Here is a 25,126-nt window from a genome sequence, read left to right as displayed (position 1 = left end):
AATCACCACTAAATGAGGGTCGAAGATTCACAGTGAGCAAGAAGAAACGAAGGAGAAGGTGCGGCACCTTCAAAACATCTGATCGGTGGGGGTCCCTGGAGTCGGACCCCGATCCATCAGCTATTGATGGCCTATCCTCAGAATAGGCTATCAACTTTTACTGGCAGGAAAACCCCTTTAAGCAATATCTTTCTATTTGAATTTATGTAATCCTGAATGTGAAATTAAGAATAATGCTTCGTTCACATCTGCGCTTGGGCAGCTCCGAAGGAATGCAGGAACGGAGCCCTGAGAGACACAAACGAAAACCAATGGTTTGTCTCCGTTGCGCAAGGATTCCGTTGTTTTGACAGAATCTATAGCGTAGTCGACTACGCTATTGATTCAGTCAAAACAACGGAACTCTTGCGCAACGGATACAAATGGAAACCATTGGCACCGGATCTGTCAGCATCGAAACCTATGGTTTCCGTTTGTGTCTCTCAGGGCTCCGTTCCTTAGTAGTTGCTGTGTCTTTGTGCTGATCCTCTCACATGAGCCGTCATTGAAGTTCAGCCTGGAGGGAGAAGACAAATAACACATGACCTTATGAATACATCTCCGTTATTATATGGGGATTGTAGACAGACCGCAATATGGGCAGTTTTATATCCAGCTATTTCATTACAAGAAATAAGCGACTTGATTATAGTGTCTCCCTAGTAGATCAGATTGCCACGGTTGCATACGTGAGGGCAGGTTTTTAAAAAAAAAAAAAAAAAAAACCCCTTCAGACGTTTGATTACTGTTTCTTTAAAACCTATTAGGGTATGTGCACACACACTAATTACGTCCGTATTATACGGACGTATTTCGGCCGCAAGTACCGGACCAAACACAGTGCAGGGAGCCGGGCTCCTAGCATCATACTTATGTACGATGCTAGGAGTCCCTGCCTCGCTGCAGGACAACTGTCCCGTACTGAAAACATGATTACAGTATGGGACAGTTGTCCGGCAGCGAGGCAGGGACTCCTAGCGTGGTACATAAGTATGATGCTAGGAGCCCGGCTCCCTGCACGGAGTTCGGTCCGGAACTTGCGGCCGAAATACGTCCGTATGTAACGGACGTAATTAGTGTGTGTGCACATACCCTTACAGGCATTTGAAAGATCTGCTTAAAGCGGGTTTCCTACCATAGTACATGATGGCATATCACTGGTATATGCCATTACCTACTGATCGATGAGGGTCTGACTGGCAGGGCCCCACCAATCCATAGAATGAAGGTTCTGTCACTGTTTCTCTGCACTGTGGGTGGCTGGTAGCGCCACTCTGCTGGATAAAAGCCAAAGGTACATCAGTTCCTCTATACTTCTGTTTGTCGGGGTCCCAGAGGGTGAACCACCACTGATCGTTATGTTACGGTAAATCCTAGCGATATGCCATAAAGTTATGACATGGGAATACCTTTTCAAAAAGTTAAGGAAGCACTCCCACTTTTTTTTTGTCCTGTTTGCAAATGTAATGTAGTACGCTTAGCTGGGGCTGTGTTTCACGTGCCATTGTGGGGTCACATTTATTCTGACACCCTGTATCCTACAGAGTATGCCATAGAAACTGTAGGTAAAGGCCATATAAGAGCCTTGGTAGGAGTTTCAAAGACATTCATTGAGATACTTACCTTCAGAATACAGGTCTCATGACCCCACGGTGGCACGGAACGGAGCGGCGGCCTTTGAAATACAGCACCAGGTAAGTTATTACACACGCCTACATTATACTTTATTACATTTGCAAACGGAGGGGTGGATAGATTTTTTTTTTTTTTAAGTAAGTGGGTGTTTGCCATCTAAGCCGTCCCCCAAGCAGCAGCTTGAGGGCGCTACACCTTGCTCTTGGTGAATCAGAATCTTACTTTCATCCTCTCATCATTGCTAATTTGCTGAGAACAGGGTGGTAGGCAAGGATTCCCCCACCCCTGAGGTATAACCTTCCATGGTGGCTCCTATGAGAAGAAGATTCACCCACATGGTTATTCTCTTTTCATGCACAGAGGAAGCCTAAGGGTCAGTTCACACGGCGGATTTTGCTTGTCAGGTGCCGCCGCAAAATCCACCACATAATTATTCCTTCCGTTAGCAGGAAGATTCCTCTTCCCATTCACTTCAATGGGATGTTCGGGTGGAATCTGCCCGAAGATCGGGCAAGATGCTTCTTTTTCCCGCTAGCTGACAAAAATCAACTAGCGGGAAACGGAAGCGTCCAGCTCCCATTAAAATGAATGGGAGGTGGAATTTTTCAGCGGAATTCCGATGCAAAAATTCCACCTTGTGAACATACCCTTAGATTAGTAGCATTTTAAGGACTGTCCTCTTGACACACTGCTCTGAAGCCTGCTCCTGGCAATGAATAAGCAAGACACTATAGCAGCTAATACTTCAGATTCGGGGTGGGGAATGGGGTGCCAAAGCTCGAGCCAAACTCAAATGATAAGTTTTGCCTGGAATATTTTATTTATTAAATTAATGTATTCAAAGGCACACCCTGATAGAAAGGCAACACATTTTTTTATGCTATAGATTTATGTTTGTTTGATTTTGTAACCGTCTATATATTGAAGTTTTTATATGAGCTGACATCTAGTGGCCAAAAGGGCCGCACTGCAGACTGGTACAACTATAGCACCTTGTTTTACAGTCTGCAGTAAAATTGTAAGTTCTCACCTCATTATCACTAGTAAGCCGGGGATTACAGGTCTGTTGTACTGGTTTAGATATGAAGATTGTAGACCGCAGACACCGATCGGGGTGGGGAGGTGTTTGCTGTTAAGATGGAGGGGGTGTCCTGTAAATTCAAGGGAAACCGAGAAGACACATTTTCAATGAATTCATCAAATGAACTGTGGCTGGTTCATGCCCCTTAATTGTTTCTATATTTGACCATCTAATGTTATCTTCCCTTTTTCCACAGTTTATGTCAAAGAAGAACCATCAGGATGTTAAAGAGGTATTCTTATCAATTATATACACAAGTTTCCTTTATAATGTCTGGACACTAAAAGAAATGCCATGTAACACATTCATGTACGATCAACCCCATATAAGGCTGGGTTCACACAACCTATTTTCAGACGTAAACGAGGTGTTTTATGCCTCGATTTACGTCTGAAAATACGGCTCAAATACGTCGGCAAACATCTGCCCATTCATTTCAATGGGTTTGCCGATGTACTATGCCGACGACCTGTCATTTTACGCGTCGCTGTCAAAAGACGGCGTGTAAAATAACAGCCTCATCAAAGAAGTGCAGGACACTTCTTGGGACGTAATTTGAGCCGTTTTTCATTGAATTCAATGAAGAACAGCTCAAAATTACGCCCGTAATTGACGCCTCGCCAAACGCGAGTACGAGCAATTACATTTGAAATGCAGGAGCTGTTTTCTCCTGAAAACAGCTCCGTAATTTCAGACGTAATGGTAGTTATCGTGTGCACATAACCTTACAGTCATGAACTGGTTAAGTCATTAGAATGACCGCCTCCATGCTGTAAAAGGCCATTAAGGCTGGATTCACATATCACGTTTACTCACGGTTTCAATGGCATTTGCAACTTTTTTTGCTCAAACTCTGCAGACAGATCTTTCTTTAAAGAGGCTCTGTCACCAGATTTTGCAGCCCCTATCTGCTATTGCAGCAGATAGGCGCTGCAATGTAGATTACAGTAACGTTTTTATTTTAAAAAAACGAGCATTTTTGGCCAAGTTATGACCATTTTTGTAATTATGCAAATGAGGCTTGCAAAAGTCCAAGTGGGTGTGTTTAAAAGTAAAAGTCCAAGTGGGCGTGTATTATGTGCGTACATCGGGGCGTTTTTAATACTTTTACTAGCTGGGCGCTCTGATGAGAAGTAACATCCTCTTCTCTTCAGAACGCCCAGCATCTGACAGTGCAGATCTGTGACGTCACTCACAGGTCCTGCATCGTGACGGCCACATCGGCAGCAGAGGCTACAGTTGATTCTGCAGCAGCATCAGCGTTTGCAGGTAAGTAGCTACATCGACTTACCTGCAAACGCTGATGCTGCTGCAGAATCAACTGTAGCCTCTGCTGCCGATGTGGCCGTCACGATGCAGGACCTGTGAGTGACGTCACAGATCTGCACTGTCAGATGCTGGGCGTTCTGAAGAGAAGAGGATGTTACTTCTCTTCACAGCGCCCAGCTAGTAAAAGTATTAAAAACGCCCCGATGTACGCACCTAATACACGCCCACTTGGACTTTTACTTTTAAACACACCCACTTGGACTTTTGCAAGCCTCATTTGCATAATTACAAAAATGGTCATAACTTGGCCAAAAATGCTCGTTTTTTAAAAATAAAAACGTTACTGTAATCTACATTGCAGCGCCGATCTGCTGCAATAGCAGATAGGGGTTGCAAAATCTGGTGACAGAGCCTCTTTAAAGGGCAACTAAACTTTCAGATAACTTCGGACGTCTCATAGTGACATGTCAGAAGTTTTGATTGGTGAGTGTCCAATCACTGAGACCCATGCCGATCGCTAAAACGAAGCGGCAGAAACGATCGGGTGAGCGATGAGCCGCTTGGTTTCTGATCGGCTTTTCTCGGGAAGCAGATGTAAGGGTATACGTACTCCATAGAAAACCTATGGGCCCGTACACCAACTGCTTGGCTTTCCAAGAAAAGCCAATCAGAAATGAAGCGGCTCAGCAATCGCTTGAGCACTTCTGCTGCTTCGTTTTAGCGATCGGTACCCCCACCAATCAAAAGTTCTGACATGTCACTATGGCATGCCACAAGTTTTCTGAAAGTTTAGTTACCCTTTAAAGTCTATAGTAAAATATGAGCGCTTACACAGCATTTCGGTTTGTGTGCTCTAGGTATGGTGATTTTCCTATATGCTTCCTTATAGGACTTCAAAAATACCAGGAACAGCACATATACAAAATGACCACAATTAAAAGCACTTGAAACGCATGGTTTTTATTTTTTAACTTTGAAACAGTGTGTGTGAATGAGGCATAAAGCATACTTGTCATTTTTTGTTTTTACATCACCTGTCGTTCCCAATCCCAACCTGTATATTTTCTGTAATTGTTCACAAACCTCCACAGTCCCCCAAAAATGTATGCAGTAATACAGTAAACCGCATACCGTTAGGAGGAGGAAACTGTTTCCCTCCTTTAGGCCGGTTTCCCACGGGTCAGATACGCTGCGTAAAAACTGTTCAGCGTATCCGACCTGTAACCTGCAGTATATTCTGTCCGAAAAACCGCACCACGTCTTTTTTTTGGACTGATTTTCCACTGCGGAAAGCGGCGGTAAAATAATGCTCATACTTACCTAGGCTGTTGTTATGGCAACACGTCCCTTCTGTGCAGTTCTGTCCAGCCTCCCTGGATGATGCTGCAGCCCATGTGACCGCTGCAGCCTGTGATTGGTCACATGGTATTTAACGTCATCCCAGGAGGCTGGTCCTCTGACGTCATCCAGGCCGTTTCATCCCATGTGACCGCCGCTACAGCCTGGGATTTACTGCAGCGGTCACATGGGATGCAACGTTATCCCAGGAGGCTGGACTGGACAAAGAAGCACAGACTTCTGAGTAAGTGTGTATGTTTTATTTGTTTTTTCCGTAGTTTTGTGGCTGCTAATACGCGGAAAATGTCGCAACACTTGGCTTTGAGTTGCAGGTTTTGCATCCTCATTGGGAAAAATCCGCAATGGAAAATCACCGAAAGCACAGCATTATTGACATGCTGCGGATTTACATTCCGCTCTGCAGGTCAATTTATTAACGTTTACACTACGTCTTTGTTTTTCTGCTGCGTGGGCATGACATTTTTTTTAATCTCATCCACTTTGCTGCTACTTTAAATGCTGCAGAATTTCCGCACACAATTCCGTTGCAGAAATTCCGGTGTTTCTGCTATGTGGGAGCCCAGCCTTAAAGTGTCTGTAAGACTGCCTGCTGTGAGAGGGGAGGAGGAGCAGCTTGGCAGAAACATATGAATGGCTAAGAACACACAGCACTTATCAGTCAAGAAAGAACCCACCCACTCAGTAAGCATAGAGCGAGAAAAATATAAATTTTCCGAAGGCATGGAGAGAGAAGGTAAAATACCCAAAATCTGCAGCTCGGACATGTTTCTGGTAGTACTATATCTACAACTCTATTCACGGTACCATCTTTATGTTTGTCAGAAGTTTCAGTATTTTTGAAGGCAAGAATAGTGTAGTCTCCTGCGCTATTCATGCCGTCAAAAATACTGGAAACCTGACAGACCTCATCACACGTTGAAAATGGATCGCACACAGCCATCGTGGCTCCATTATAAACAGAAGTAAGTGCCTGGAATAATAAATATTTCCGCAAGGTCCACACAGGATGAGAATGCTGCTGATTTTCATGCAGAAAATATGCAGTGGACTACAGTATTAGCCATGTGGATATTCACAGCGAATTTTTTTTTTTAAAATCAGTTCAAGTTTATTCAACATCTAACATCATTACAGGTCATCGTACAGTCTTAAATGCAATAAAGTTAGTACATCAGAGACCCAGCATGTATCGCCGACGTAACAAATACACACATACCAAACTCCCCCTTCCCTTTTCGCCCCCGCAACCCCTCAGCCGTCCATATTTCAAAAGGTTTCAATAGATCATCACCTGCTACTGACTATTCCAGTACATCTCCTTTCCCATCCCTATCATAGGTATACCATATTCATACCGTCAGAACAGAAAATTAATAACCGCACAAGAGTTCCCCCTCCATACCTACTAGTGCCACTCCCCCACCAGTCTCCATATACCAACTTCACCCCTGCAGAGAAGCTGCATTGCCCAGTACCAAAGTATTACCCTCCTGGTCGTCAGTATTCACATCTGTCCTTCCTGCCATGTTATTCTGAAAGACGAGCGAAGTGTCAGGAGTTCCACTGATGCCAATCCAGAATGGTCGATCCACCTAGCCCATTGTTTCTCGAATTTCTTAATAGACTCCCTCTTTGAGTATATCTATTACTCCATCAAAACCTTGTAACAGCCTGCGATATACCAAAAGATCAACCCCTTCGATGTTGCAATATATTCCAACACTCCCAGTGCGTGTATCGTCAGGTCTACCCTGGTAGCTTGCGTCTGTAAGGCGTGACAGATCTGCAAATACTGATACAACAGATGTGGATCCAACTGAAACCATCCCTTAGTTGCTGGAAGGATTTGAGGGTGTCCTCCTCATACAGCTGACTCAGCCTTATAATGCCCTTTTGTTCCCAACCCTGCATTCCCTCCAATTGGTACAATTCCCACATATATGGGTTCCTCCAAAGTGGAGTATACTTATTACATTCCCCTATCCCCAATAAGTGCTTACATTGCCACCACACTTTATGCATGAGAAGTAATGTCGGTTTATTACTCGCTAGCCTCGTATATGTGTGTGCTTCCAGTCCTGCCAGCGGATTGTCCCCTCCCCCCAAATATGATAAAATATGTGCACAGGACCCCCAGTTGTCAACATATTCCCACCCCAAAAAATGCTAACACTGAGCAGCCAGGTAATACACCCATGCATTAGGCAGGGCTAGGCCCCCCTCGTCCTTAGGCAATTGCAGCTTCTCCAGTTAAATTCTAGGCACTCCCCTCTTCCACACTAGATCTCGAAAAAGGTTGTGCAGCCTCCTAAACCAGTGTTTGGGGATCCATATCGGGGAGTTATGAATGGCATGTAGCACCTGAGGCATGAGGATCATTTTGATCAAATTAGTTCTGCCCAAAGCATAAAGTGGGAGCTTGTTCCAAGCCTCCGCTTTGGCCTTTATCTTTGGCAACATTGGTATAATATTAAGGGACATGTAATCCGTCACTCTCGCCGTTACCCTAACCCCCAGATATTTAAATTCTGTTACAACTGGTATCGAGACCCCATAATCCCTATTCGGGATAGCAACCAGATCTATCAACTAAGCAGAATTCGACCAGTTTATTGTTAATCCTGAATATTTCCCAAAGCTTTTAATAAAGTCCATAACTATGGGCAGGGTGTGCTCGGTATCTGCCATAAACAGCATATCATCGGCATATAATGCGATACGCTGCTCCACCGCCCCATATCTCAACCCCTGTATGTTAGCATGTTGGCGGACTGCGCATGCCAACGGTTCCACTTCTAGAGCGAATAATAACGGCGATAAGGGACAGCCCTGACGCGTCCCACTAGCCAACAAGAACCGGTCAGAGAACACCCCATTCGCCCGTATCCTTGCAGTTGGGGCCACATATAACCGCTTAATACATTTTACATAATTAGGACCGAAACACATTCTAGCCAGGACTGACCACAGAACCCCACTCCACACAGTCGAAAGCTTTAGCAGCATCCAATGAAAGAATGGCTCTTCCTATAGGGTTATCCGGGGTCACCTACAAGTTCAGAACCAATCGTCTCTGGTTCACCGCCGTCGATTTAGACGGCATGAAGCCGGGCTGGTCCCACTGCACCACCCCATCCACTATAGAGAGCCTGAGTGCCAAAACCTTTGCCATTATTTTAATATCTGCCGTCAACAGGGACACCGGCCTATAGGATTCTGACAGTTGAATATCCTTTCCCTCCTTCGGCAGAACCACTATGGTGGCCTCATACATTGAATCCGGAAGCCGCCCACTATCAAAACTTTCCATCAGAGTAGTCAGTAATTGAGGAGCAAGCTCCTCCCAATATTCCTTAAAGACTTCTACCGGGAGGCCATCCGGCCCTGGAGCCTTTTCGTTCGCCAGTGTCCCTATTGCTTCTTGGAGTTTCTCCAGAGAAATAGGCTCCTCCAATATTGTTCTCTTCTCCCTCTCCAATCGGGGAAGGTGAACCTCCCCTAGATACTCCTCTAGCTGTTGAGGTGTGTACCCTGCTTTAGATTCATATAAAGTAGAGTAAAACTTCTGAAATACCTGTAATATATTCCCCGTCTCAGTCTCTTGCCTACCCCCCTCCCCCCTGATAGTATGTATATAATTATTCTCCCTCTGGGCCTGTGCCATTTTGGACAACAACCGTCCTGTAGTTTCCCCTTCTTCATAATATTGTTGTCTAAGAAACATCCTCTTGTTCTCCACCCTTTCTAACTGATGATGTTTTAGCAACTTCTGAGCCTCCACCCAATTCCTCAAAGTATCTGGCGTATTATCAGCAACATACTGCCGTTCCGTCTCCGCCACCCGCTCCAACAAAGTTTCCCCAAGCTGTCTAGACGTTGTTTTAATTGCAGTAATGTGTTGGATGAACACCCCCCTCAACCAGGCCTTCATTGCATCCCAAAGTATTTCCTGTGGCACTGTACCATTATTGAACTGAAAGTATTCCTTTATCAACTCTAATACCTTCTTATTGTTGATCAGTTTCAACCAAAATGCATTACATTTCCAGCACCCCTGACCCCTTCCTGTCCTCCCCTCAGTCTCCACCGTTAGTAACATAGGAGAATGGTCAGACAGTGCTCTCTGTAAATACTCTAATTGTGCAATAAAGGGTACCGCTGTAGGCGAGCATAATATCAAATCGATTCTGGAGAGAGACTGCTATGTGGAGGAAGCGCATGAATACTGACACAGTCCAGGATGTTTATCTCTCCATATATCCCGCCAACCTATCTCAGTAATAAGCCTCCCAAACGCTGTTATCCCTCCCCTCGTACTGCCATCCCCCCTTTGAAATTTATCTGATTCAGCATGCATCACTGTGTTAAAATCCCCCATCAAAATTTGTGGTACCTCCGGGAATTTAGACAATTCCTCAAACTTTTATAGTGCACAAACTGGAAAAGGGTCGGGAAACATAGAGCACCACCAGTACGCATTCCCAATTATATAAGGAACAATGTATTCCCACATACCGCCCCTCTCCATCTATAACGTAAGAATGACAAATAAATGGTACCGCCCAAATGTATGAGAAGACCCATCCGCCTGGAGTAAGTGGTGTGATAAGAATGAAAACTATGTCCTATCCAGGCCCTGTGTATCAAGGACACCGAGTCTCAAGTCATATGCGTCTCCTGCAACCCAACCACCCGCGCATCCTGTTGTCTAATAAATTCAAAAATAGCATGACCTTTCCTGGATTCACGCAGTCCCCGAACGTTCCAGGACAAACCGTTAAGTGATCCCATCAAACCCCAACATAAACCAATACATCCTACCCAGCATCATGAGTTGTGTAAATCTGACCGGCTGAATCGAACCCCCACCCCTTCCTCACCCACCCAATCCCCTGTAGATTTCAAATTTTTTAATGCAAAAGGGGTGAAATCCGCAGTGATTATACATGCGGAGTGTGAGTACCCTAAAATTAAAAATCCATAGTAAATATGTCCTTAAATTGTCATCTCCCCTCATTATTACATAGTCCGTACGATTGAAAAAAGACACATGTCCATCAAGTTCAACCAAGGGATGGGTAAACGGAAGGGAAAACATTTCTACACGTAGGAGCTAATATAAATGATGATATAAATTATGTTCAGACATTTCTTAACCCTTTCACTTCCAGGGGTTTTTGGACATTTTGTACCTCTGATAGCCGGTACAGTTTTCACACTTGACATGTACAAATAAAACCTAAATTACTAAATTAAAAAAAAAACAAAAAACCCTACTACACACCCATACCTAAATATTTTCTGAAGGTAGACACCTGGTACGTTGTCAAAATTTCACTCTGCATTTTATACACACAGGCACACAGCAAATCTACTATGTTAGCAAAATCTAAATTTTTTTTTTGGAGAGCGCGTAGTATATCGTGTATAAAAATACAACTTAATAATTTATACAAACCACCACATTCATGCAACTTTGCATCAAACCGTGATTATAGACAAAAATGGCATGAAAATTCAACTGGTTAGTTGAGAAAAGTTGTGTGGAAAATGTTATTCGGCGCTACTTTCAAATCCACTGCATGTTGATTTATGAGCGGAAATGCTGCATGTTTTGGCTCTAGGCTTGAATGGGGAGCACAAACTGCATTTAAAATATGAAAGTTGAGTTTTTTTGTACAGCAGCGGAAATGCAGCGAAAACCACTGGAAATCCACAGATGCACATAAAGGTTTCTACATTTAATGCTTAACCCCTTCCCGCTCCTAGATGTACTGTTAGGTCATGGTAACTGTATAGTTCGCGCTCCATGACCTAATAGTATGTCACGGGAGTTTCGGCCGTCTTCCTGACACATACAGGAGCTGTGACAGCTGCGGTCTCGTACAGCAGTTGCCGCAACTCCTATAGCGGGGATCGATCGCTGTGTCCCGGCTGATTAACCCCTTAAAAGCCGCATTCAATAGCGATCGCAGCTTTTTAGGGGTTAAACCACCATCGACAGCCCACTACATGTTAGTGGGCAGCGATGGTTGCTATGGCAACCGGCTATGTAACAATGGCGTCCGGCTATGCCATCTACAAAGTCAGGACCCACTATGCTTGTTGTCAGTGAGTAGCTGACACCTCTAATACACTGCACTACGCATTTAGTGCAGTGTATTAGAATTGCGATCAGGGCCTCCTGCCCTCAAGTCCCCTAGTGGGACAAAGTAATAAAGTAAAAAAAAAAAAGTAAAAAAAGTTGTGTAAAAATAAGAAAATAAAAGTTTTAAAAGTAATAAAAGTCAAAATCCCCCTTTTTCCCTTTATCAGTTCTTTATTATTAATAAAAATAAACAAACTATACATAATTGGTATCGCCGCGTCCGTAACGGCCTGAACTACAAAATTATTTAGTTATTTATCCCACGTGGTGAACGCAGTAAAAGAAAATAATAATAAACCCAACCACAATCACAATTGTTTGGTCACTTCACCTCCCAAAAAATGGAATAAAAAGAGATCAAAAAGTCGCATGTACCTAAAAATGGTACTGATCGAAACTACAGTTCGTTATGCAAAAAATAAGTCCTCGCACGGCTTTATTGATGGAAAAATAAAAAAGTTCTGGCTCTTAGAATAAGGTAACACAAAAAGAAATGATTTTTTACAAAAAGTATTTTATTGTGCAAACGACATAAGACATAAAAACAACTATAAACATCTGGTATCGCCGTAATCGTATCGCCCCGCAGAATAAAGTGAATATGTCATTTATAGCGCACGGTGAACGCTGTAAAAAAAATAGAATAAAAAATAATTGTAGAATTGCTGTCTTTAGTCACCACACCACTTAAAAATAGAATAAAAACTGATCAAAAAGCCGCATGCACCCCATGAAAACTACAATGGATTCCTCAAGGGGTCTAGTTTCCAAAATAGGGTCACTTTTGGGGGGTTTCCACTGTTTTGGCACCACAAGACCTCTTCAAACCGGACATGGTGCCTAATAAAAAAGGAGGGCTCAAAATCCACTAGGTGCTCCTTTGCTTCTGAGGCCGGTGCTTCAGTCCATTACCGCACTAGGGCCACATGTGGGATATTTTTCAAAACTGCAGAATCTGGGCAATAAATATTGAGTTGCGTTTCTCTGGTAAAACCTTCTGTTAAAGAAAAAAATGGAATAAAAAGGATTTTCTGACAAAAAAAATAAATATGTAAATTTCACCTCTACTATGCTCTAAATTCCTGTGAAATACCTAAAGGGTTAATAACATTTCTAAATGCTGTTGTGAATACTTTGACCAGTCTAGTTTATAAAATGGGGTGTTTGATAGGGGTTTCTAATATATAGGCCCCTCAAAGCAACTTCAGAACTGAACTGGAACCTAAAAAAAAAAAAAAAAGGCAATACTTTGCTTCTTACATAATGCTATAATGCTGATAATGAGCCGTGCCCACCCTGAGATGACCCCAGTTTTGTCCGTTTTTATAAACTGAGACCCCTATTAGACCATTCCAGTGCCCGGTTTTCCCAAGCATACACCCTGGAGAAGTGTATTTCTATTGATGAGTCCTTGGTACATTTTAAAGGGAGGCTTCAATTCCGCCAGTACCTGCCGGGTAAGAGGGCAAGGTATGGTGTGAAGATGTATAAGCTGTGCGAGAGTGCATCAGGGTATACCTACAAATTTAGGGTATATGAAGGGAAGGACACCAGTATTCAGCCCCCAGAATGCCCCCCCCCCCTTACTGGGAGTTTATGCAAAAACTGTGTGGGATTTGGTGCACCCACTGCTGGACCAGGGTTACCACCTCTACCTGGATAATGTTTATACCAGCGTTCCACTCTTCAACTGCCTCACTTCCAGAAGTATTGCAGCACGCGGCACTGCTAGAAGAAATCTGAGAGGCCTCCCTAAGACTCTGCTTGGGCAAACACTCCAAAGGGGTAAGAGCAGGGCACATTCTAGCAGCAACATACTGTGTGTCAAGTACAAGACCAGAAAGATGTCCTTGTATTGACAACAATACATGGAAAAAACAGTACCCATGTACCTGTACGAGGTACCAGTACAGAGACCCCCCCCCCAAACCAGACTGCATCCTGGACTACAATAGGTACATGGGAGGGGTGGACTTGTCAGATAAAGTCCTGAAGCCCTACAGCGCCATGCGGTGTGGTATAAGAAGCTCCGTGCACATCATAGCGATGGCATTGTACAATGCGTATGTGCTACGTCTATTGAAATTCCAGGAAAGTTCACGTCTGGCCTGTACAAGAGGTGATTATCAAGAACCTAATCCAGTACTTCTGGAAGCGGGGCCACACGCATCGTACCAGAGCAACACTTTCCAGGAGAAGTTCCCCAAACTGGCAAGAAGAGAAAAAGTCAAAAGAGGTGCAAAGTCTGCTATAAGAGAGGAATACGGAAGGACACAATATATCAATGTGACACGTGTCCCGAAAAACCAGAACTCTGTATGAAAGTTTTTAAAATGTATCATACATCCCTTGTAGGCAGCTGTTAACAACCACTTGTAGGGTATTGCCATACCCGGGAGAAACCACATTACAGTTCATGGGGTGTATGTCTCTCGTGAAAATGCTCCCTACACCTCTAGATGAATGCCTTAAGGGGTGTAGTTTTTAAAACGGGGTCACTTCTCGGAGGTTTCAACTGTACTGGTACCTCAGGGGCTTCTGCTTTCACTACTTGGCACAAGAAAAGCTCCAGTAGGCCAAATGGTGGTCCTTCCCTTCTAAGCTCTGCCGTGTGCCCAGGCAGCAGATAACCGGCAAATATAGGGTAGTGCCGTACCCAGGAGAACCCGCATTACAATTTTATAGGGTGTATATCTCCGGTGGCGCATGCTGGGCACAATATATTAGACACTGAAATGGCATACATATATAGAAAATTGCAAATCTCACACTGCACCATCTGCTGCGCATTACCTTTTAGACAATACCTGTGGGGTCAAAATGCTCTCTACACCTCTAGATGAATGCCTTAAGTGGTGTCGATTTTAAAATGGGGTTACTTCTGGTGAGTTTCCATTGCTTTGATACCTCTGGGGCTCTGCAAATGCAACATGGCACCCGAAAACCAATCCAGCAAAATCTGGACTCAAAAGAACATGTAGTGCTCCTTTTCTTCTGAGCCCTCCCATGGGCCCAAACGGCAGTTGATCACCACAAATGGGGTATTGCTGCACTCAGGACAAATTGGGCAACAAAATGGGGTATTTTATTTCTTGTGAAAATAAGAAATTTTGAGCCAAAACGACATATTATTGTAAAATATTACATTTTTGTTTAATTCACAGCCAAATTCAAATAAGTTCTGTGAAAAAACTGTGGGGTCTAAATGGTCACAACACCCATAAATTAATTCCTTGAGGGGTGTAGTTTCAAAAATGGGGTAACTTCTGGTGGGTTTCCATTGCTTTGATACCTCTGGGGCTCTGCAAATGCGACATGGCACCTGAAAACCAATCCAGCAAAATCTGCACTCCAAATAACACAAAGCGCTCCTTCCATTCTGAGGCCTCCCATGGGCCCAAACGGCAGTTTATCACCACAAATGGGGTAGTGCTGCACTCAGGAGAAATTGGGCAACAAAATGAGGTATTTTGTTCCCTGTGAAAATAAGACATTTTGATCAAAAATGACATCTTATTGGAAAAAAATGTCTTTTTTTTTAAATTATTTTATATTTCACAGCCCAATTCAAATACGTGCTTTGAAAAAACTGTGGTCAAAATGGTAACAACAACCATAAATGAATTCCTTGAGGGGTGTAGTTTCTGAAATGGGGGATTCCTACTGTTTGGCACCTCAACACCTCTCCAAACCTGGCATGCTGCCTAAAATATATTCTAATAAAAAGAGGGCGCCAAAATACACTAGTTTCTTCTTTGCTTCTGGGGCTTGTGTTTTTGTCCACGAGTACATTAGAGCCACATGTGGGGCATTTCTAAAATCTGCAGAATCTGGACAATACATATTTAGTAGTGTTTCTCTGGTAAAACCTTCTGTGTTACAAATTTTTTTTTAATAAAATTGAAATTCAGCAAGAAAAATGCAAATTTCACCTCTACTTTGCTTTAATTCCTGTGAAATGCCTAAAGGGTTAAAAAAAACTTTCTAAATGCTGTTTTGAATACTTTGAGGGGTCTAGTTTTTAAAATGGGGTGTTTTATGGGGGTTTCTAATACATGGGCCCCTCAAAGCCACTTCAAAACTGTACAGGTACCTTAAAAAAAACGCTTTTGAAATTTTCTTAAAAATATGAGAAATTGCTGTGTATGTTCTAAGCCTTGTAACGTCCAAGAAAAATAAGTGTTCAAAAAACGATGCCACTCTAAAGTAGACATATGTGAAATGTGAATTAGTAACTATTTTGGGTGGTATAACCATCTATTTTAAATTCAGAAAAATTATACTTTTTCTAAATTTTCAAAAAATGTTGCAATTTTTCACAAATAAACACTGAATATATCGACCAAATTTTACCACTAACCTAAAGCCCAATGTGTCACGAGAAAACAATCTCCGAATCGCTTGCATAGGTTAAGCATTCCCAAGTTATTATCACATAAAGTGAAATCTGTCAGATTTGAAAAATGGTCTCTGAGCCTTAAGGTCCAAACTAGGCTGCGTCCTTAAGGGGTTAACCCTAAATTCAAAAACTGCTGTAAAAAAAATCTGCAGCTTTTCGGCAGCAATATACGCTGCAAAAACTCACTATTTGCCAAGGGACTATAATGGCAGGATAGGGAGACAGACAGGTGAGCCCTAATCTACCCGCCACTCAGTCCCTGCCTACTTGCACAGCCCGTCCTAGGCGACGGCGTACAACTGGGCGACGGTCCCTACGCTCAATATGTACACGACAGACAAAACAAGACAAGGGTACACAGAAGCAAAGGGAAGTGGGGCAGTTGCCCACGGCAACACCTTGAGCAATGGAATAGTGGACGAGCCGAGTCAAACCAGGTGTGTATGGAGTAACAAATGCAGAGCAGGAGAATAGTCCGTCAAACCAGGGTCAATATGAAGCAGAGGTCAATGGTAACAGCAGGAACAGCAGAGCCAGGAAACCGGAGAATCACAGGCAAAGGACAAGCAGCAAATGAAGGTATAAGTAGACCAAGGGCGGGAGCTAGAACCGTCTGGCCAGGCTGCGACAGGCTCTCCCACTCCTCAGCCTACCAGCCTGAGTGGTAGCAGATCGAGTCACTAGCAGACCTAGGAACAGATGCAGGCTGATTAACCACGGGCGTCGACACAGAAGCTGTGTCAGGCAGATCCTTTACAGGGACGTTTGGATATTTATAACATCTTTCGTGGGCCATACAAAATTATCAACTTAAAAATGTGCCTGTTAGATTTGGTCAAACATTTAATTAACTCACCCCTAATGTGATGGCTGGAATTGCTTCTCTTTGGTGGGGTGTGTGTTGTTAGCCGGTATTGATGATGTTGCTACTCGCAATGGTCTTTGACTTCACCCAAAAAAATAATCATTTGTCCATTTCTCTTGGGAAAATCGGCACTCTGCATCAACTTTTCTTTTCTTTGTAGTCGCCATTTGTAGGATGTCACACCATTTAACTTGTAATAACTATCCTGTGTGTGTGTGTCGCCAGCACTCCCGGGCTCACTCTGACTGCCGTTGCCTCATACTCTACTATTGAATAACACTACTTGGCTCCGTCCACCTTCCTAAATGTGAGTGAGGAGGATGGGCAGAGCCAAGTAGTGAATAATGTGGTGGCGGCGATGGCCGGGTGACCAAATGATCTTGTGAGCCTTATACAGCCCGTTGCTCGGACGTTCCCCACCCCTGCCTAAGGCCTTATTTACACGACCTATGCAATTCAACGGGGCCATTCAGACGTTCAGTGTTTTTCACGCAGCGTGTGTCCGCTGCGTGAAACTCACTGCATGTCCTATTCTTGCGCGCTTTTTGCGTATAACGCACCCATTAAAGTTAATGGGTGCGTGAAAATCACGGACAGCACACAGACGCACATCCGTGTGCTGTCTGTCATTCAGAAATGATGAGAAAAAGCAAAAAACAGTTTGTTTTTTTTTTGCTGATGTAAAAAACGCACGAGATACGGATGACATTCGCACGTAAAAAAAAAACAGACGCGAGCCGTACATGGATGTCACACGGAACAGCAACACAGGAAAAACGCAGCATTTTTTTCACACGCAAAATGGACACGTTCGTGTGAATAAGGCCTAAGAAGCATGGGGTGAAGCATATGCAGCTCTGGCTTTAACCTGCTATACCTCAGGTTAGTTTTAAAGCTGAGAATCTTTGCTTTAAAACGAGACTTACAGTGGATATAAAAAGTCGACACGTCCCTTTTTAAAATGCCAGTCTTTTTGTCATGTCAAAAAATCAGCCCGAGATTAATCATTTCAGAACGTTTTACACCTTTTAGGGTATGTTCACACGCAGAACCGCCCGAATTACGTCTGAAACCACTGCGTGTGAACATACCCTTAGGCTTTACTCAGACGAACGGGAATTACGTCCGTGCAACGCGCGTGTTTTTCATGCGCGTTGCACGGACCTATATTAGTCTATGGGGCCGTGCAGACATGTGCGTGACTTTTACTCAGCATGAGTCCGCTGAAAAAAAGTCACGGGTGCGTGAAAACCACGCATGTCGCACGGAAGCACTTCCGTGCGAACTGCGTGTTTGCGCAACAGCTGTCAAAAGGATGAATGTAAACAGAAAAGCACAACGTGCTTTTCTGTTTCCGAACATCCAAACGGAGTGTCTTTGCGATTAGCGAAGCCGGACAAGCGAACCGAACTTCACCGGGTTCGGCCGAACTCGTTTTGGCCGAACCCGGCAAAAAAATTATCGGTACGCGACGTCAGGAGATAGTCACTGTCCATGGTGCAGAAAGAGTTAAACTGTTTCAGCACCATGGACAGTGACTTCCGATCCCAATAAACATGAACCTGTAAAAAAAAAACGAAGTTCTGACTTACCGATAACTCCCGGCGTCTTCCTCCAGTCTGACCTCCCGGGATGACAATTCAGGCCAAGTGACAGCTCCAGCCAATCACAGGCCAAGCACAGGCTGCAGCGGTCACATGGACTGGCGCGTCATCCAGGGGGGTGGGGCCCGATGTCGAGAGGCGCGTCACCAAGGACGCGTCACCTAGGCAACGGCCGGGAAGTTCTCGGTAAGTACGAACTTTTTCTTTTTTTCAACAGGTTTTTCGATATTGTGTTCGGCATTCACTGTCGAGGGTGCTGAAAGAGTTAGCTCTTTCAGCACCTTGGACAGTGACGGGCGTCGACTAGCCTCATCTCTATGATGGCGGCTGCGCGAAAATCACGCAGCCGCGCATCAGACACGGATGACACACGCAGCTGTCAAATGTTTTTTGCGCGCGCAAAACGCTGCGTTGTTTGCGCGCGCAAAAACGCAACGCTCGTGTGAATCTGCCCTTAATGTGCACAATTCCGTTGAAAAACAAGCTGAAATCATTTTCGAGGGTAAAAATAACAAAACTACAATAATGTGGCCTCTTCTAATTGGAGTTGTGGTTGTGTTCAGAATTAGCCAATCACATTTAAGCTCATGTTAAATAGTTATCCGTACACAGCTGCCATTATTTAAAGTGATACTGAGTAACCCCATATAAAGTTCGGCTGTTCTATTAGGATTTTCCTGACCTTTTCTTTGTTGCACGTGACTGCAAAAGCCATGGTCCGTAAAGAGCTTACAACACATCAAAGGGATCTATTGTTGAAAGGCATCAGTCAGGAGGAGAGTACCAAAGATTTTCCAAGGCATCAGATATACCATGGAGCACAGTGACATTATCAAGAACTGGACGTTCCTCAAAACTTGATGAAAATTGGTCTGGGAGGCTGCCAAGAGGCCTAAGCAACATTAAAGGAGCTGCAGGACTTTCTTGCAGGTACTGGTTGTGTATTGCATGTGACAACAATCTCCCGTATTCTTCATATGTCTGGGCTATGTGGCAGGGTGGCAAGACGGAAGCCTTTTCTAACAAAGAAAAACATCCAAGCCTGGCTGTTTTGCAAAGACCTCCATCAAGTCTGCCAAAAGCATGTGGGAAAATGTGTTTTGGTCTGATGAGACCAAGGTTTAAGTTTTTGACCATAATTCAAAAAGGTATGTTTGTTGCAAAGCCAACACTGCACATAACCAAAAGATCATCATACTCACAGTGAAGCATGATGGGGGCAGCATTATACTTTGGGGCTGATTTTCTGCAGCTGGAACTGAGGCTTTAGTCCAGGTGGAGGAAATTATTGGTGCAAAACCTGCAGGGCTCTGCTAAAAAGCTGAAGAGGAATTTCACCTTTCACCAAGACAACAAGCATACCTCCAAATCAACAAAAGAATGGCTTCACCAGAAGAAGATCAAAGTTTTGGAATGGCCCAGCCAGAGCCCAGACCTGAATCCCATTGAAAATCTGTGGGTGACCTGAAGAGGGCTGTACACAGGAGATGCCCTCGCAATCTGATTTGGAGCGCTTTTGCAAGGAAGAGTGGGCAACAATTGCCAAGTCAAGATGTGCCATGCTGATAGACTTCTACCCAAAAAGACTGAATGCTGTCATAAAGTCAAAGGGTAATTCAACAAAGTAATAGTTTAAGGGTGTGCATATTTACGCAACCACATTATTTCTGTTCTTTATTTTATTTTTTTTCCACCATAAAAGTTTTCAGTTTGTTTTTCAATGGAATCGTACAGATTATAGGTGACATTAAAGGTGGAAAAAGTTCTGAAATTATTCATCTTGTATTGATTTTGTAACATGACAAAAACCTGGCATTTTAACAGGGATGTGTAGACTTTTTATATCCACTCTATATCGCAGCCTGAGCTAGAGCCATTAGAATCAAGGACATATCGAACACATCCTCGGCTACTGAGGTGCCTCCCTGCCAGGACGTATGAGCTGCAACAGGAAGCCGAGAAGTTGCTGTAATAAGCCATGCCAATCATCAGTGGCTAAACACTTTTTTTGGTAGTTTTACAATATTTCAACCCAGGGGGCACTGTAAAGTAATGCATTTCACATTTAAATGATATTTTTTTTTCATGCCCCTTAAAAACACTCCAGAAATTATAGTACTTTACAATCCTATTTTTCTGACTGTATAACAAGATTATCTTTTAGATTGTAGTTTGGAAACGCTACAGTGACTTTAAGAAACTTCATGGAGAACTCTCGTATACTCACAGAAATCTCTTTCAGCGCACTCAGGAATTCCCACCATTTCCCCGTGCTCAGGTTTTCGGTGAGTCGTGTTGAAAAATCTCTGTTTATGAATAAACCTCATGATAAGACTCTGTTCACATCACGTTTTTAAGCCCTACATTTGGCGGATAAACCTGGAAAAGTTCCTGGCTTATTCACCAAACATATCAATGGGTCTCCATTCACTCAAGAGTGTCCCTTTTGGCCTCTGTCGGGGTGGTATACCTTTTTTCTGCTGCATAGAAAAGCGTAGTCTATTACGCTTTTCTATGCTGAGGCATGCCGCAAAACAAATGTATGCCGCGTGGTATACATTTTTTAATTTAGCTTGGAAGCCTATATGTGACGTATGCATCTGCCTATACAATGGCATTCGAGAGAGTCTTCTGTCAGACGTATACGTTGGGCGATGCTCCCGATTTATGTCAGACGGAAGGTTCAGATGTGATGAACAGAGCCCAACTTTAACAATCCGCATTCACGTGCTGTGGCAAATGTATTCTTAGATTTTTGTCTGCACAGCGGAAATAAATAACCTACTACTAATTCCGCTCGGAAAAGCCAGGGATTAACGCCATTGAATGAAAGTGCTAATCCTTGTACGGATCTGTGGCAGAATCCTGAGGGTAACCCTCGTATTTTGGCTGCGAAAATACACTTGGATATTAGAGGCAAAGTTTGAATGCAGCCTCGCATTTATTAAAAAATATTTTTACTTTTTAAGATCTATTTTTTTTAATAAAAGTAATTATGAAGGTGGCCTAAAAGCGCTGAATACATTTATTTAATACAAAAAAAGTTTAGCTAACAAAGTTGTTTGGAGGGGTAAAAGGGTATGTCTGATTTGCAACAATTTTTGTGTACAGCTCTTATGCAGACAATGCATCTCCATGGTAACAGACTATAAACACACCGTGTGTAGTCTGATCCTGCAGTCCTATTGTCATTCATCTATCTCTAACTTCTTGCTAACCTACTAAATTATTTTTTTTTAGTAAAAATTCGGGGAGAGCTGGAAGAGGGTGTGACTGCAGGATAAGAATAACCTGGGTTTGTGTGTTCGTTATCAAGGAGACCTAGATTTCTGCATAGGAACTATAGACACAAAACTGTAGGAGACTTTAAATTAATGCTATCTGAAAAGAGACCTCCTTTTTCATATTAGATGCAACGGAACAATTAAAAAAAATAAAAATAATTGGTCTGGAGAGTGGACATTGCATAGGTGATAAATGTCTGTTCAGTGGGGGTCCGAACGCTGGCACCCCCACTGATCCTGAAAACTTTCGAGCGCTGTCTCCGGCAGCCCTATAGAAAGTGAATGGAGCTGTGGCGAAGCATGCGCAGTCCTGCTCTATTCACATAGGCACTCTGAGACCCCCGATCGCGGGATCGGTGGGGATTCTAGCGGTCAGACCCCCACCGATCAGACATTTATCACCTGTCCCGTGGATAGGTAATACATTATCGTAATGACAAAACCCCTTTTAATTTCAGCGGATTGGACAAGCAAAGACATCCAATAAGCTGTGTTGGAACCTATCAAGTTTCATCCTCTATTCTTTAATGCCTACAATTGCTTTGAGGCCCATACAAAGACTTGCACTGCGAGAGCACCACCTACGTGCGTCTTCAATAGCAATTTGCTACACTGATAGGGAAATCTTATTAATTCACTCAATAGTTAAAAGTGCAGGTGTTGCACTGTGTGTAACCCCTGCCTAAGATCAATATGTCAAAAATAAAGTTCTTCATAAGCGAACCAGGTGAGACTAGACCTAGAGAATTTGATTGGGCATATCCCTGACTAGTAAGATGCTTACCGGAGTGTAACTAGAATTCAAGGGACCCAAAACCAAGCTCCGCACTACCTGCTGCAGTATTTCAGCACCTGGTCTCTCTGCTCAGAATCTGAATTTTACAGAGGGTTTGTTGAAAGTGTGTGACCTACACAGACTCTGTGGGTGGAATAGGTACATCCCATGTCTAATTCAATGGTGGACAATTTCATCATGAAGACCTGCACTACAATTCATTCACTCTATGTTCCATAATACATCTTCATGTGCGGGCATGGTTCTTCTCTGTGCTTCAGGGTTAATATACTTGCTCCAGTATATTGCACCTAGTAGTTTGACATTCCTTGATTTGAAAAGCTCAACTTAATGGCGGAGTGTTAAGCTGGCCATAGATACAACTTTGATTGGCCAGAATCCATCCGTGGGATAGTTCGCACAAACGTTCCCAATGGCAACATTACAGAGTAAACTGTCTGATCAGGGAGTCCTTTTTATATAAAAAAAAAAAATAACTCCCCGGGGCCAGCGCAAAGTGGCAAATGTCACACACTTGTAGTTCTGACCAACTATGGCCAACCACGTTTTTGTACACGTTATTTTTGCAAATGGTCTGCCAAAATCGGCATTTTGGCCAATCTCAATGTCATGTATTTCAGGCTTTAGTCACAGTTGCTGCTGGGCTTTGTGGTCTGTGAGGGTTGGATATGGCATATACTGTCCCCTCACAGGTTTTGGGCAGTACAGTATCTGGATTAGTTGCTACTACAGTCGTTCCACCCTTCAGATGACCGGTGATGAACTAATACACTTGCTTGGTAACATACAAAAATCTGACACTGTTGCTTTGCTATACTTCTATGCTTGGTTGGGATCTTTATAATATATGATTTGGTGATCTAGTATATACCTGCGTTCAGTATTTGTTTTTTGCGTTTTCCAGGACGTTTTGAAGCTCCTGTTATAGAAGAACGAAGGCAAGCTGCAGAAGAGACGCTGAGGTTTACAGTGAACATCCCAGCCCTCAATAATAGTCCACAACTAAAGGAGTTCTTCAGGGTAAGATACAAGAGAATAGGTTAATAATTCATGACTGGGGACTACTTTCTTTTAACTACCTCTGTGTTGCTGCATTGTGTTGAGTGTGTCTTATCACCAGACAGGAGATGTTACAATGCGATCAGATGGTCCAGACTCGGGAAATACAGTAGTGTTGCCTCCGCCTTTAATCCCAGAACCAGTAAGAAGCTCTTCTACTGAACTGAAAGAAGAGGTAACAGATGACATCCATGAGACGGAGGCACAAATTATGCCTGAACTTGAGGATATCATTAGTGGTAAGTGTGATGGTATTATTCTTTCCAGAATTTGACCAGTATTAAAGGGGTATTTACGCGATCAGTAAAAAAAGCTTATTCTTTGTACAATGAAAATGATACCATTTTCTAATATACACTACCGATCAAAAGTTTTAGAACACCTCAATTTTTCCCAGTTATTTTTTACATTAACACAGTTCTAGTACAGCAAATAACATAAAATGGTACAAAAGTAAGTTAAAAACATAAAAGTATGAATTTTTAACCTCTAACGCAACAATAGTCTGAATTTCTGATTTTAACCAAAGGTTTTTTTTCAGAGAAGACATCAAAGACAGCCCCGAAAACAAATTCTGCTTTGAAATTGCATGCAAACTATTCCTATAGGTGTCTCAACTTTTGGAGATTACTTTCAAAAACTCTGATTCTATATAACCAGTGTTGGAACATTACAACACCCTGTAGGGCAGGATTTAGACAGTTTTGCTATTCAGGACAGAGTACATTGCTATCATAATGGCAAGAAAAAGGCAATTAACAAAAGAAGACAGACCATTATAACCCTTAGACGTGTAGGCCTGTCCTACAGAGAAATTGCCAAGAAAGCCAAGGTGGCCGTCAGTACAGTTTCTTATACCATCAAAAGGCACTTGGAAACTGACAGGAAGAGGTCTGGATTACCAAAAGCCTCTACAAAATCAGATGACAAGTTGTTGAGAGACAACAGTTTGCATTATCGTCGTCTCCCAGAACAAAATCTTCAAGCCCAGCTTAACCCCTTAAAGAGAATGTGTCGCTGGAATTTTTTTTTTTTTTTTTCCAGTTAAACAGTCAGTATTTAAGTGATTAAACGTTGTTTTAATTTTTTCACAAGTCAGGAAATATTATAAATTAGAGTCTAATTTATAACATTTCCATGTGCTGGTCACTAGAGTGAGCAATTCCCAAAATTGCAGCATTGCAATGTGGTAAAGCAACCTCATTGCTTTATGCTGCCAAAATTGGTGTAGACACACACGCTCTAGTGTCCTCACACAATCCCCCCTCCCTTATCCTGGCTAGTGCCAGGAGAAGGAGGTGGTTGAATCTTCTAATCCTCCTACACTGTGCATTCGCTCAGAAAATGGCGGCACACAGTGTAAGAGGATTACATACAGTGGTAATCAGACAGTATAACACGAACATAATACACACATCACATACACAAACATAACTTACCTGCTCCTGCCGCCGCTGCTGCCTCCAATCCTACTCCTCGCGTCTTCGCTGCCTGGAACATATGTCCGGAAGCACATGAAAATGGCGCCGGATGTCGCTCTGCTGAAGACCTTCCTCTTGGACTGTGTGGGAGCAGCGCATGCGCCGTT

General features: G+C 43.1%; 1 protein-coding gene across 1 annotated transcript in view; it reads left to right on the top strand.

The window, feature by feature from the left end:
* SNX15 (sorting nexin 15) overlaps positions 1 to 25,126 on the top strand; it is a 47,810-nt gene that overhangs the window by 5,492 nt on the left and 17,192 nt on the right. The window contains exons 2-5 of the mRNA XM_075837158.1: positions 2,952 to 2,987; positions 20,564 to 20,684; positions 23,384 to 23,499; positions 23,600 to 23,777. Coding sequence (XP_075693273.1) covers positions 2,952 to 2,987; positions 20,564 to 20,684; positions 23,384 to 23,499; positions 23,600 to 23,777 — 451 coding nt within the window. The remainder of the gene's footprint in view (positions 1 to 2,951; positions 2,988 to 20,563; positions 20,685 to 23,383; positions 23,500 to 23,599; positions 23,778 to 25,126) is intronic.

This window comes from Rhinoderma darwinii, chromosome 9, assembly GCF_050947455.1.
Source record: "Rhinoderma darwinii isolate aRhiDar2 chromosome 9, aRhiDar2.hap1, whole genome shotgun sequence".
Classification (NCBI taxonomy): domain Eukaryota; kingdom Metazoa; phylum Chordata; class Amphibia; order Anura; family Rhinodermatidae; genus Rhinoderma; species Rhinoderma darwinii.
This window is presented reverse-complemented; position numbering and strand designations above follow the sequence as displayed.